Raw genomic sequence first — 14,680 nt, forward strand, 5'->3', positions numbered from 1 at the left:
CAGAGAGATCTTCGGCACTTCAGAAGGATTGAAAATGACTTTTCAAAACACAGCCTACTCAGTCTTTCTTTTTTTTTTTTTTTTTTTTTTTTTTCCCCCTATTAGCCTCATTGGAGTTGGAAGCTAGGGACCAGCAGCCTGGGAGTAACAGATTGGGCTCAGTGTTACCTTTTGTGATACTTGTCAGATGGTGGCACAAAACTCTTCAGTCTTGCTGTTGAAGTTTGTGGAAAGGGGCAACCACCAAAAACTGAGCTTTTGTACTAGATGCTGAGATTTCTTATGGTCATCAAAGCTGTCTTTCATGTGGATATTGTTGGACATGGAGAGTAAAGGCAATGTGTTGTTTTAAATACAGTATTTCAACAAGCTCAGATTTAGTACGGAAATAGGACATGGATTTCTGCTTGTTAAATCTGTCCGCCTTCAGGGATTTAAAGGAGCAAAATAGTTGTACTGAAACTTTCATGATTAAGAACAAAAATGTTGTGGGCAGTGGAGATTATATCTGAGCAGTTTGGCTTCACAGAATAGCCTTTGCACTAACAATTTGCCAAATGCGTTCGATTTGTTCATATTAAAACATTTTTAGGGCAAGTTTGAAGTGCTGGTCAGTAAAGTATGTATCTCAAATTACAGTTTTTGTTATTTAAATACAGTTTGTCAGTTCCCTTGATTACAGAAATCACACATTAGTAATCAAAATATAATTGCTAATTTTATACATATATATATATACACACACACCCACACCCTAGATGTTGGGTTTGTTACAAAGGACAATTAAATGGATCATAAGGGCTAGATCTGTTCAAAAGAGGGAACTGAATATCTTTTTCTAAGCTTCTCGAAGCAGCTAGATGCATAAATAAATACAGACTACAGATTAACCAAGACCTGCTACTGTATAATCCAGTCTCCACCCTTGATGCCAACAAAACCTCTCATATCTGGCAAAATGAAGCCGAACAGTTTCTGCAGTCTGAAAAGCCAGGAAAGCTAGGGGATTTTCCAGAGGGATAACGTGTGCGCAGTGAAAAGTGAATATTATTCATCTCTACCTTGTGTTTCCAAAATGAGCAAAAAGTTACCTCCATATGATAGAGTCTATGCCAAAAAATGACTGTTAGTCCCAGTAAACACAGTTAACTAGCAAAGACTGAATATAAAAGTTCATTAGGTATTTAACAATCCACAGATGTGCAATTGGGAATAAAATAGTAGTAATTTTAACCTTTTAGCTTTTTTCAAAACATGGAGTTGGTTCTTACGCTGAAGCTGGCACCTGCTTAATACCATGCTGTGCTTTGTGTAAGCTCTGTGTAACTCTGTCTTATCTCTCATCTGCGCAGCCATGAGTGACTCTGTGTAGTTCACAGTATCTCAAAGCACATACACAAGAGTTTTCAACAGTGTGGGTACCTGTTCTGTATGAGAAGGAACTAGTAGTTTCCAAATGCCATTGTCAACAAATCTGTTAGAATATATAATGGAAAGCACCTTTTTTTTTGTTTTACATGTTTGAGCTAAAAAGGGGGTTGATCCTCCTGGGTTTGGGGTGGTATTTAAATTTCTTTGTTTCTGCCTTTTAAAAGAAACAAACCATAATCTACCAACTCTCTCTAGCCATAGAAATTCCTTTTGTGCATGGCATGTCCTTGAATTGTATTTTCCTATTTCACAATGTATAAAACAGACATTATAATAAAAACATTCTAATAAGCAGCTGAGAACCTCTCATAAATGCATTCTTGGTTATATTTTATATTCTGCAACCAAGCAACCTGAACCTCACCAGCCATAGAAGAGATTGCAGTAATGTAAACTACAAAATTTTTGTGGATCATTCTGGGTCAAATGTGTCTCTTGTATTTCAGAGCATTCGTTCTGTAATCTTTACTACTAAGATGTTTAGCCATGCCATCTAATAATTCTTGTAATGGTTATGATTTTAGCTCCTTCTTGGTTTCCACAGGTCTGAGTCCTCCCAGTTTCACATTTACAATGTGAGCTTTACCAAGCTATTTGGCTTTTTTTTTTTCTAAAAACAAAAAAAAAATCTATTTATGTGTACAAATAATCATAAGGTGGTTGTATCTTATCTCTGTTTATTCCTAAGCCAGTTTTACCCAAGGATGTATTTCACCTTAGTAGAAATCTTTATTGATATACTGGATAGTACTTGTGGAAAAACTTAAACTATAAAGAAAGAATGAAGTAGGTTTTTATGCAAATAACTTCTCTGAAGCCAAAGAAAAATGCTCAAGTACTCCCATAGTAGCCCAACGCTCGTTGTAGTAGTCCAAAGATAGTTTCCAGCACATTCATCTTATTGTTCTTAAAGTGAGATATTCTGTCTTCTGGTTTTGAATCCACGGGTAGAAATTGCTTTAGTGTTACCTTAAATGTATTTGTGCTAGATGCCACTCCTCTGCTCCTCACCTTGGGAATGCTAAATTAATTCCATCTTGGAGAGTGTTCATACCACTGAAACTGCACACTTGACCCAGCTTGTGAAATGAATCATAGGGTCAAGTATGGGTAAAAGAATATTTTTGTGATCACTCCTTGCCAACAGACAAACAAATCTGTGAGGAAAAAAAAAACCACCTTAACCTGTTATAACTGGTGGTTATACTGCTTTGTTTTGAATTCACACTTTTCTGTAGTATCTATGTGTATATGTGCATAAGTGCAAAGAAAAGTCGGGAACATTTCATTACAGTCCTTGTGTTGAAGACAGGGCTGAAAATGTGAAAATTTTGGAAATGCAGATAATGAAAGTGTTTTAGTGTGTGTATTGACTGTCAGTGTGTGTTTTATTGGGAGTATATCCATTGGAAAATCAAAATTAGGAGAGCTAACCTGCAGAATGTAGTTTTACTGTATATTTCTGTCTCTAAGGGTCAAAGCATACATATTCCATCTGTCCTATGGCTTGTCACTTGGCAAAACTGAGCATTCCTTTATTCTCTGCAGGGGCGGGCTAGCTGAGAGGTTATGTCGACTGCAGAACAGAGAAAGATCTGCCATTAGCTTTTGGAGGCATCAGTGTATTTCAGATGCTAAAATCCCCTCAGGTAAGAAGCATTATACATATACTGCTGTGTGAAAGTCTGTATATATATGTGTATATATATGGCCCACATAGGGGTACAACTGAAGTTTATATTCTCTGTGTTTGTTGCCTGACTTGGGATTAATGCTCTCTTGATTGTCTTCTGAGCTCATATCGCATTTCAGCTAAATATGATGGTTTATAATGTCTCAGTCGTCAAAGTGTTGGAATGGAAGTGGTACAGAACTTGTTTTAAATAGTCTAGACTCTAGACTCTTCACAGCTCTCTGATTTCCAGCGTCACCCGGGGAAATGGCGTTTCCAGCAGGCTGTAGGAGAATTCTAAGTTTAATTTCTGGGTGTGCAGATGGTTTTTTGGTTCTTGTTGTTTCTTTCTAACCACCTTTTCCTCTTTCTTTGTTCATTTTTCTTTGATTTGAAGTCAGCTGTATTCATCGATAAGTGCTGAAATTGTGGATGACAGCAAATATGAACAAATAGAACACAACCGTGAAATGGGTGTGAAGCATGACTGCAGTGAGCACTTCACTTAAAAAGGAGTGATAGTTATGCAAATTAGTTACAAGTGACTGAAAACACCACCTTTCAGTAGTATTCTTGAGAGATAATGCATTCATAAATTTTAAGTGTAAAGAAATGGTTAGGTTTTTTTATCAACTTGTGTGTGACTGTAGGCTACAAAATTTCAAGCATTTTTGCTCTATTAAGCCGACTGCTTGTTTCTGAGCACATATTAACTTCCGTTTATTTTTCAGAAAATCCTCTGGTCTTAATTTGAAAACATGCGGATGAGGGAATCTATCACTTGCCTTGAGAGTTTGTCCTTAATTCCACTCCCAAATTTTTAAAAGTGTGTTTTCTTCCAAATCTCAGTTTGTCTGGCTTCAGTTCCCGTCTTTTGTTTCTTGTAAAGCCTTTCTCCATTAGATTAAAAAGCTCTTCAGTATGTGGCATTTTTCCTCTCTGGCACTTGCATAGCAAAATCATGCTGCCTTACAATTTTCATAAACTAAACAGACTCATCTCTTTAAGGCACTCTAAACCATTTTCTGCAGTCTTCAAGTGATTTGCATGGCTTTTTACTGCACCCTCTCAAACTTTGCAGTGTGGTCTTAAGAACACGGACAGCTACTCTGTATGTATTTTTCCAGTTTTAGTCTCATCAAAACCATTGGCCAGGTCCAGTTCACTACTCAGCCTCTTGTACGTTCAAGGCCTTTAATAAGTGCTTGAGTCTGGTTTGGCTTTGGTCACAGTGTGATGCTGGGACTTCACATTGAATTGATTGTCCAATATGATTTCATAACTTCTGTAGCTGTTGTTTTCTGAGATCCGGCTTCCCACTCTCCACCTACTGGTTTGTGTTTCTTCTGCCTAAGCACAGGAAAGTATTTGTGCTGTATCCAGGTCTGCTTCATTTGAGTATGCCCAGCTAACCATACAGTTCAGATCATTGTGTATGTCAAGCCTGTCCGCTTTTAGTCACAAATTTGCTTGAATTTGTGGTATCCACACCATTTCTTGTATTATTTTTTTAACTTGGTTTTATGTAATTGATGAAACCATTTAATAGCATGAGTGTTTACTTTCAAATTCTGCTGGATCTGCTCTTACTCAGTTATGATTCTCCATTGTTAAAAAACTCTAACTGTAATTCCTAGTTAGTTCTCTGAAATGTTTTTTTGCATTCCACTTAAAGGGCTGGTGATATCCCTTTTTTTTCTGCTGATAGTGGAAATGGCCATTTTTTTCATAGGAAATTTGTATGATTTTAAGTCAAACCCAAACTGCTGGCAAAAGCTAGTCTCACAGTTTCTCACTGAAGCTTTAGAGGGCTTACATCCTGTGCCACTTGCATGCTACGTGTTCAAAATGCCACCCATGTGGAATGACAAAAGTTACATTTCTGACCTTAATTCCTTACTTATTTTTCCAGTCACTTTGCCTAGATCTGATGTTGAGCTAGCTGGTCTCCGGTTATTGTAGGTCACTTTGTTTGCCCTTCCTGAATACTAGCGCAATATCATCATCCTTTCAGTCTTCTGGAATTTCCCCAGTATTTGAAGATTCACTAGAAAGTAACATCAGGGAACCAGAAATGTCTTCAGCCAACTCTTTTCAGAACTGCTACGTGAAAAATTATACAGGCATGCTTACTTAAAACCAATCAAGCCTTCTGCATGTTGTTTATCCTCCACCTGACTTACTAAGGAATAGGAGTTCCTTTATCGTTCTCATGTGGTGTGAGGAGATCCTCTTGCTTCTTCTGAAATATGGAACAGAAATTGATATTGAGTAGGTCTGTCTTTACTAAACCAAAAATTTTTAGTGTTCTCTATAGTAATGGATCTGCAACATTGCTAATACGCTAATATTCTTTTTGTCCTAGCTTCACACGTATCATTACAAAGCCTTGTGTTTGGCTGCTTACCAGTTTGTTAGATATTAACTCCTCGGCTGAAATATTCCATGCTAAGCGTCTGCCTCTGGCTGAATTCCTTTCTTTGATTATTTTGCTTTCTTTCAGAAAATGAGTCAGAATTAGTTAGCATTTTATGAGAAAAAGGCTATGGGAAAATACCTTGCTCTATTCTAAAGTATATTTTAAAAATTCTTACGAGTGTCTTCAAGATGATTTAGTTTTGGCAGAAGATGAGCTGTTTCTGGGATATGCCTTTTGTCATCACGGTGAAAATCTACAGGAACTTGTTCAAGTTAGAAGTCTTTAGGACAAACTACTGTTTCATTTACCCTGCGAGCATTTGCTAAAATTTCTGAAATCTGCTGAACATGCCATCATTTAGGAATATACTTCAACTTCACCACCTAAAATTCATTTCCAATTCCCAATCCTTATTACAAAGCATGAGGATGATAAAACAATCAGTATTGCTGTGATAATATTTTGGGGATATGTTTTCATCTAGGGCAAAATTTATTTTTGATAGTTTTATTCTATACTGTTTCAAGTCACCAAAATAAAATTAGTGTTTGGTTTGGAAAACATCAGGCGAATGGTTGAAATTTTAGTAATGTAACTAGATAACCTTCTAATTGCTTTTAGTCTGGAAATGTGAAGCGTCAGCACAGCAAACGCATACCACTTTCAGCTTTCATCTTTTTAGGTTCATACTAAGGGTGTCTCACTAATCTGAGATTCTTCTTGGATTTTGTTTCCCCTCTGTTTTGCCCAGTAATATTTCTAAACCACACTGTTTCCAGGACGGTTTCTGACTTCGGCAACAGAAGTAGAGGAAAGAACTTCTCAAATGACAAACTCAAATCTGTTGTCAAAGGAACCTGAAGATTAATGTGCAGTATTGAAGTAACTTAGTTGCTGGGAAAGCTGTCACATCATTTGGATATCCCAGACACACGCAAACCAGCAGTTCATTGCTAAGGCAAAGGGGAGCGATTTCAAATTAGATGAGTTTCAAGTCCCGTTAGGCATTTCACGTTACAGAATTTTATGCCTTTGTTTTGCTGTTGTTTACTTTTATGTTGTGTCAATATCCACGTTATCCAAAAAACTATTGTTTTGGCTTTATTTTTTAAAAATTCCTTTCTGTTTGCTCCCCTGACCCCTTTCTGTAAGTAACCCTTGTGGTTTGGCTGCCGCTTGGTCACTGGGATGAATCATTATCCCAGAAAAGAGCGCCTCCTTTCAGCACGCACTTTCTGGGTTTTATACAGTGCATGGGGGTCTCACTTTCGGCTGACTAACTCCATAGGGTAGAAGAAATCTTTGTGCTTTCCCCATTTTGACAATTTTGGGTCAAAATTCCATTTGGCAGCCTGTCCCTGTGTTGGGATAGGAACTCACTAAGGATGTGCGTTTTTGCTAGCTGATTTGTAATTCCGCTTCTGTAATCAAGATAACCATATCAGACAGAGGCTTGACAGGAGCGAATACCAAAGCTTGCCCCGATACGCAGTGTTGCTTCCTGTGGTGTAGTTCTGATGGAGACTGATGTCAGGCTCTTTGCCACAAATCCAGAATGATTTTTTTTTCTTCACAAGATGTAAAAGGGAGGCTGAGAGGTGTGCAGTCCCCATAACAGTTTAGTCTCCGATCAGTTAAGCCGATGGTTTGAGAGTACTACATGCAAGGGCTTTTAGACCATTGCAAGCTTTTTTTTCTGTATGCAGTGCTGCAACTTCCCCGTGAAGTTTCCTGTTTGGGCAAAGAGAAGATCTGGACAGTTGAGAGAGAGGGGGGAAAAAAAAACCCAACCAAAACCAAACCCAACCCTTTTTCCTGTCAACATCTGCTGGTTATATGGGGATTGCATGATGCAGAAGAAAAAATAGTGCTTTTCTGAGTTACATTCAGAAATGACTTTCCTGTCTGTAGGAGAGGAGACTAACAATATTTGAAGCAAACTCATGTAGATTCCTTCTGTAATTTCTGAAATTTTACTTTCTATAAATTTTATTTTCTACTGTTTTTCTTTTCCATACAATTATCATCAGTTTCAGGTAAAGCAGTTCTTTACCTAAAATTCAGAAGCATATTATTCTCTAGCATTTGTAATCTGATGCAAGATATTTGATATTTGTTTGCCTGAGATTAAGATTTGGGACTGGATTACAATTGAATTTGAGTAATAAACTGATAATAAACGCAAGCCATTGATGTTTCCTTCTAAACTGTTCCTTCCTCTCAGGGGGAAGTGACCTTCAAGGGGCAACAATTTGAGTTTGCTCAGGCAAGTGAGGGGAGGAGGATGAAGCCCTGGAGATGAGAACAGGGTTTCACACGTAACACCACATTTTAAGGAAGGCTGAAAGCCTTACAGAAGAGGACAAAAACAATTACTCCCCTCCTTCCAGCCTCAGTGACTAGTTAAGGTGACGGGAAGAAAGGATTTTAGCAGCTTGAATGCCATGAGACTTGCACAAAGATATGTATCTGTGGATGAAGAAAACAAGGGTAGTCCTTAACAGGGTTTGCTTTTACCATGCAAAATTCTTCTAAAAACACGAAAGTCTGAGCTTTGCTAGTTGTTGCTTATTTTCGTAGTTCTTGATAGTTTGTTTTATTACTTAAGAGTTAATACTGTAAATTAGAGACGGGGCAAGTGGCCAAATTTGTTTGTCTCTTTTTTTTTTTTTTTTTTTTTTCCTAGCCAACTGTCTGAACATGTTACAGCATTGGGAAGGAAAAAAAATTCAAATGTAAACTTGTCTTTTTCAAACAAGAATTCTTTGTATTGTTTTTGTTTTCTTGTGAGAAACAATAATGGCATGCACAGTCACTTTAAGTAGCTTACATATGTTCTTATAAAGAATGTTTAAAGCGTAGCCAAATTCAGCAGGCTTTTTAAATGAATATAGATGTGGCAAGAAGCCATCATGCCTGCAAGACTTGGTGTGTTTTTGAGAAAAAACTTTTTGAATGGCTTCAGAAGTCACCAGCCCAGGAAGAATAACATGTATAGATCAGAATGGCAACCAGATGTTTTTGTACAGGCTGTGAAAACGTTGGAATCTCCACCTGGTTTTCAACATTGACTTTGGATTGCAAGGGTCTGCTGGGTATCTACCTGCTTGGCGAGTTTGTTATGCCTGCACCTGCAATATTTTACATGAGGGAGGAGTAAAAACAATAATGGGATGCCAAGCAAAAGAATGTTTTTCTTTTGATTTATGCCTGTAATTTGACATTTTATACATTTGACACTTGAGAATGAAAGTAAAACTTCGTGGCCTGAACCAGAAAATGTAGGCTTGGCTATTCTTCCACTGCAGATAGTAAGTGCTGTCCCAGGAGGGTGTCTAGCAACTGCAGTTTTGGAACCCACATTAGACAATTAGAAGTTAAATGATGCTGGGATGAAATAATGCCTTTGAAAAAAATAACTAGGGGAGACAAATTTGGAAGTGTGTTGCTAGTTTGTTTTATTAAACAAGGCATAAAGTGGGGTTTTTTTTGTTTCCTTCATATTTCCATAATGTGTATCGGATCCATCCATCAGAACCAAATGCAGAAATTGACTTTCATTCTTAGTGCAGTAAGTACTATTCCCAACATTTATTGCCCAAGATTCTTTGTACTTTCAGTGGGAAATGTTATTTTATAAAAGCTTTTAGCTAGGATTAGTAGAAATGTGACTTGAGTGTAACACCAGTATTTCTTATAGCTCATATTTCTAAAGAATTTGCCAGTTGAGTAAGGGTATAATTTAACTTTTCAGCCCTGTTCTTTAGAAATGTCAACTAACTATGTCAGGTACAGTACAAATTTACTTCTAAGCTGCAATTCATATATAGGATTTGTTTGATAGCTCTTTGAGCAAAAGTAACAGTAATTTTCTTAAAAGCATCTGTCCTTCTCCCGTATCATTCTGATATCATTAAGATGAAGAATTGTGCATTGTGACTGTTTAGCTGGTAAGAACAAATACAGGTTGTCCTGAACTGCCTTTGCACAAAACAAATACTTGTTAGCAGTTTTTCAGATTAACATGACTTCAAGCAATCTCCTCTTCCTCCCAATCCCTTGGGTTTTCTTACGAGTTTGTCTTGGTTTTTTGGAAAACTCAACTTGCATGAGTATTATTTTTTGTATTGGTTTAAAGGAAGGTGTTGAAGTACTCTTCCTTTTGCCTCTTGCCCTGCTTGCTTGGTTTTTTTCATCCACGTGATTTATGGGGTAAGTCTTGTGGCTGAGGAGTTTCTTTCTTATTTTGTCATTCTTGCTTTGCGTGATAGTCCATATGTATATTTACTCGTAGGTGTGTTCTTTATTATTAGAGACTTTTTACTATCACAATAATAATAATTTCCACTTCATGCTTGCATATGAGTGTATTTTTTTTTCCCCAGAATGCTCAGTGGAGCACAGCTGTACACTGCTTGGCATTTTACTAAAGTCTAGTTTTCTTCTGTGTTTATAAGATCTCTTCTGTGTGCTTGTAGTTCACTGTTTTCTGCATTGGTACTGTGGCCTTTATGAAAATTTATTTCTACCATATGTCATCTCTGATTGTTACATTCAGTTACGTTCAGGTGGACGTATCATGTCATTCAGCCCTGTGGGTGAAATGCATTCCCTCAACATTGCAAGATTTTTAAATTCTCATGGAAGAATGGAAAATTGAAAAATTCGGGACTACCCACTGTCATAGAATCACCCTGCCTTTGTTTTGCTCTTGTTGATGTGTGGGTGTTACTGCTGTTACTTCTGCTGAGCTGATCTGCATGGAGGTGCACTGGCTATCCCAGCTGTCACATTCAAATCATGCAGAACGTGGTAAATTACCCTCTGCCCTGGCTTCCTCTTCAGGACCTGGGAGGTGTCACATACCCGTTTGTTGTCCTGAAGCACTTTTCCTCACCCTGTAGGTCTCGTAGGGACTGCTCTGCTGCTGGAGTTCTGTCAGCTGACTCTAAAGAGAGTTTGGTCCCTTTGAGAGCTTTCTGTTCAAGGCTACAAGTGCTCTTTTGGGACATTTGAACAGTTACATTTTAGCAAAATTGACTTGAGTGAGGTAAAACTGCATGTAGTCTTACTAATGTCGACATCTGATGCATTTCCATACATCAGGTCTCATGGATCCTCTCTCAGCAGTGCGCTCAACTTCCTGTCACCGTGTAGCAAGAAAAACGTAAAATGCGTAGTCCCTAAGAGAGTGTCATTTCTATATTTTTCACCTCATTTGTCTTCCTTATTGCTTGTTATGGAGTTACTAAAACAAACTTCAGAGTTGTATTTCAGGCACTGAAGCCAGAATGTCTGAACATTTATTTATTTATTTATTTATTTTGAAATCATGCTCCTTGATATTTTTCCTTTTCTTCTCTCCATACTGCTTTTTGGTTGTTAAGAGTTAAAGCAGACTGGCTTTTTTTCCTAGCCTCCCTCCTAGGCTGCCCTTGGTCTGGCCAGTGCATCATCCGTGACCCGTGTACATTCGATGTTGATGTGGCTTAAATATATTACTGTGAAGCCACTTTGTTAGGTCTGAAGATTAAGGGCCTTCGCTTTGCCAGAGGCTGTAGAGTCATGCTGAAGTTTTCAAAAGGCTCAAGATCTCCAGGTCCGTGATCTCCAAAGCAATGGGTAATTATTTTTTTTTTTACTTTTTTTAACTTTTTTTTTTTGGTCCTCCTGGAATTCAAAGTAATGCAGAACATCTGCAAAGTACTGCATCAAAACATGTTCTGATGTCATGGTATATGACATGGTATATGACTGAAGGGCAGCATTGCCCTGTGTATTGAAATAATAAACAGAAATGAAAGGAACTAACCAGGTTCCTGATGCATTCAGTGTGAAATTTGTTTGTTCATCTCCCCCACGCTTGAATATCTTTGTGGATTAATTGAGCTACTTCATGTCGAGGTTGCAAATTGGAGTGAGAGACCGACATCCCAGAGGTCACCTGGAATTAAATAATTAAACTATGGAAGAAAGAGCAGATCTGCTAGTTGGTCAACCCAGAAGTTTCTCTAGCTTAGGATCCTGTTTCTGGCAGTGACAAGAGCTACCAAAATGCATAGGAAAAATTATAACAGGGCTAACACTTGATGATATTTCCCCAAAGTATTCTCCCAACAATCTCCCAAAGATTTCGTGACTTGGGCACTTTCTGAACCAGAACTAGTGTTTGTGTTCTTAGTAGTTCAAAGTATTTTTTTTTTTTCCTACCAAGAAGTTACTGGTTGTTTTTCTGAACTCATGCATACAATATAGATCTATTTTGATCACACAATTGCGAATTATCAGGCTTTTTTGGAAATTATGCCCAAGGTCTTTGCCAGGTTTGTTCCATTAGTACGGTTGCCGAAAGGACCTTTCCCTGTGATTTCGAAGGTTCTGCTACCTGTAGCAGTGAGAGGTTGATGTCCCATTTGCCTATGTTTGGATCAGGATTTCTTGTATCTCTGAGCAGACTGAAGATGTGGTTCCTGTGTATGCTGGTGGGGTGGTGCTGAATCTGTCTGTCCAGCCCCCTCATGGCAGGGATGCCGGATGGCTTTTGTCAGAGCTTATTGTTTCTTGGCTGGGAGGTGAGGGAGGTTCTTGTCAATCATAGAGAGGCTTCACCAGAGATACTTCCCTCCTTAAATGACTTGTTGCTCCCACCAGTCAGTCTCCTCCTGGTTTCACTCATTCTGGACCACTTGTGAGGTCTGGAATAATTCATTTGTTTGATGATGGTCCATCTAGCAATGACTTCTGTCTGTTGCCTTCAGTGGGTGGCAGTTACCACAGCAGTGTTCTGCAAAGTTCTGATGTGACCTTTGCGTCTGGAAGCTAACCCAACTCATCACTGGTACCTGATTTTTCTTGTACTCGGCCCTTCTGTGAGCAACGTTTTGAATCACCAGTAGTCAGCATGTTGCTGCATGTCTTTGTGAAGGTTTTTCTTCTTGTGGAAAATTCTGCTAGAAGTGAGGGAGCATTACAGACCCTGGTTGCTGATTTTTCCCCTCCTTTTAAATGGTGCTCTTTAGAGGAAGCATGTTGTGCATCTCAAATACATCTTCAAAATTCATACTCAACCAGATTTATCCGTGCCTTTCTATCTGTCTTTGTGGCACCTCAAGTCTTGTGTGTCTGGGATTGAATTTATACTTCATGCCCCTTGGAAGATCTCTGTTTATACTCATGGTGCCAGATCTTTCATACGATCCTTGAGCCTGTCAGTGAATGTTTTGTTTTCTCTGACTTGCCAGCTGACTCTGTGAAGGCTATGAAGAGGTGCTGGAAGGGGCAGCTGTCCATGCCAGGCTGTGTTCCAGGACCACCAAGCTGCAGCATCTCTCTGTCACCAGGAGCTCAGAGTGCCCGGGGCTTTGCTGAGAAACACACCTATGTCTGATGCTGATCAGGCAGCTATCTGGGTTTCCATCTTTATCTCCCTCAAGCATTGCACTGTTGCAGAGGCATCTGGCACCAAAGAGCAGCTTTGTTAAGGAGTCCTCAAATTGCTGCTTGAGTGGAAGATTTCTAAACGCATCCAGGCAGCTGTTTGCTCACTCTCTGTGAGTGTGAATGTGGACTTGTCTTTCAATGGGAGAAGAAAGGTTACCTTCAAGTAAATAAACTGAAGTTTTTTTAAACGAGCATTCCATAGGTACATGCAGTTCCTATTTCTTCTCTCTTTTTCAGGGTCCCTCTACTATACATCATTATGCCTAGAGTCGGTGGTTGAAAGATAACACTAGGTATGCTCTGACCCATGTTTTCATTACTGTAGTGTGATGTCTATCCATTGTGGACACCGAGGGTCAAAAAAAGTGTAAGAGAGTCTGGCCAAGAGTTGTAGAACATATAGACACTTATGGTATCAAATGTGCCTGTGGACCACGCACCTTGAACAGCTGTTATCTCTGTTCAGTGACTTCATCTTGCCTGTCCTTCCTGCACGCTGAAGGAGCTTCTCAAGGATAGTCCAGCCTGGGCACCGTAGGGGAAAAGAAGCAACTGGGTAGCATTTGAAATTGGCTTAACCCAGCCTGGTTGGGCTGTCACTGAAAAGAACCATCTTCCCTCAGTCCTTGCTTGCCCTACCTCCACCCTTTCCATCACTTGTTCTTTCTTCTCCCTAGTATCTGCTTCTCTGCTTCAGTGGCTTTGCAGTTAGCTGGATTAGCTCATTGATTTTGCTAAAAACCATCCCTGAAGAAAGAAATTCACGAGTGCTCTAGACAGCAGAATGGGAAATGAAGAAATATGCAGTGTAGGAAGGGGCACAATTGCAGCACAGTTATTGCTTGCACCTTTTAAAATACATATTATTGTAAGGTATTCTTCCTTGTTTAAGATTACTAGCTATTACCATGAAACCTGCACATCTGCAGATTTGAATTTCCTGGGCTGTAATTCTGCTTTTCAAGTGAAATTAAGTGAATGAGGACTTCAGCAAGCAAGCAAGAACTTCTGTGAATTATCTGAGGGTGAAAGAGAACATTGCAAAACCTGAAAGTAAGCTTTTTGTATGGATGAACAAACAAGTAAACTTCTCTGGAAACTGTAGAAATTGCAGTGATCCAGCCCATCTCCTCACCCACAAATTCTCCCTTCCATGTGCAGCCACACATGTTTGATTTATTTTTGATTGACCTAACAATAGAAGAGCCAAATGAATTAAAAACGAAGCTACATTCTGAACTTTGGTGTTTCATCACATGCCAGGAATCCGAAGTGCTTTGCCATGTTGTTCGAGAGAGCATTCTATCATCAGCAGTAATAATACTTTTTGAGTAATTAAATTAAACTATCTCTTTGCATCTAAATAAACAAATAGATTGTGGTTCTGTAGAATGTGCATGTGTGCCAACTGTGAGACTTGGCTAGCTGTTGAAATTTTGTCGCTTTTAATGAAGAAGCATTCAGCTTCATTTAGCATCAGTTCCCAGTGTTTGCACCAACTCTAAGACCGGCTTGCAAAAATCTCTGGTACCTTAGTACTGTTTTTTCCTCCAATGTCTTTTAGAAGTTTTCACAGAGATACAGTTCTTTATTTACATAGTGTTTTTAACTGGTTTATAGTCAGAGGTATTCAAAAGAAAAATGTTATTAGGTTGTCATTCATTGTCTTCGACCTGCTTTATCAGCTGAGTAACTATATGCTGCTGACCAGTAAGAAT

At 38.8% G+C, this 14,680-nt stretch overlaps 1 protein-coding gene across 1 annotated transcript in view; it reads left to right on the forward strand.

Moving 5' to 3' along the window:
• The window catches only part of SPIDR (scaffold protein involved in DNA repair), a 205,297-nt gene that overhangs the window by 63,245 nt on the left and 127,372 nt on the right, over positions 1–14,680 (forward strand). Inside the window, exon 7 of the mRNA XM_063326835.1 lies at positions 2,980–3,080. Within this exon, the coding sequence (XP_063182905.1) occupies positions 2,980–3,080 (101 nt within the window). The remainder of the gene's footprint in view (positions 1–2,979; positions 3,081–14,680) is intronic.

Source organism: Chroicocephalus ridibundus, chromosome 2, assembly GCF_963924245.1.
Source record: "Chroicocephalus ridibundus chromosome 2, bChrRid1.1, whole genome shotgun sequence".
In the NCBI taxonomy this organism is placed as follows: domain Eukaryota; kingdom Metazoa; phylum Chordata; class Aves; order Charadriiformes; family Laridae; genus Chroicocephalus; species Chroicocephalus ridibundus.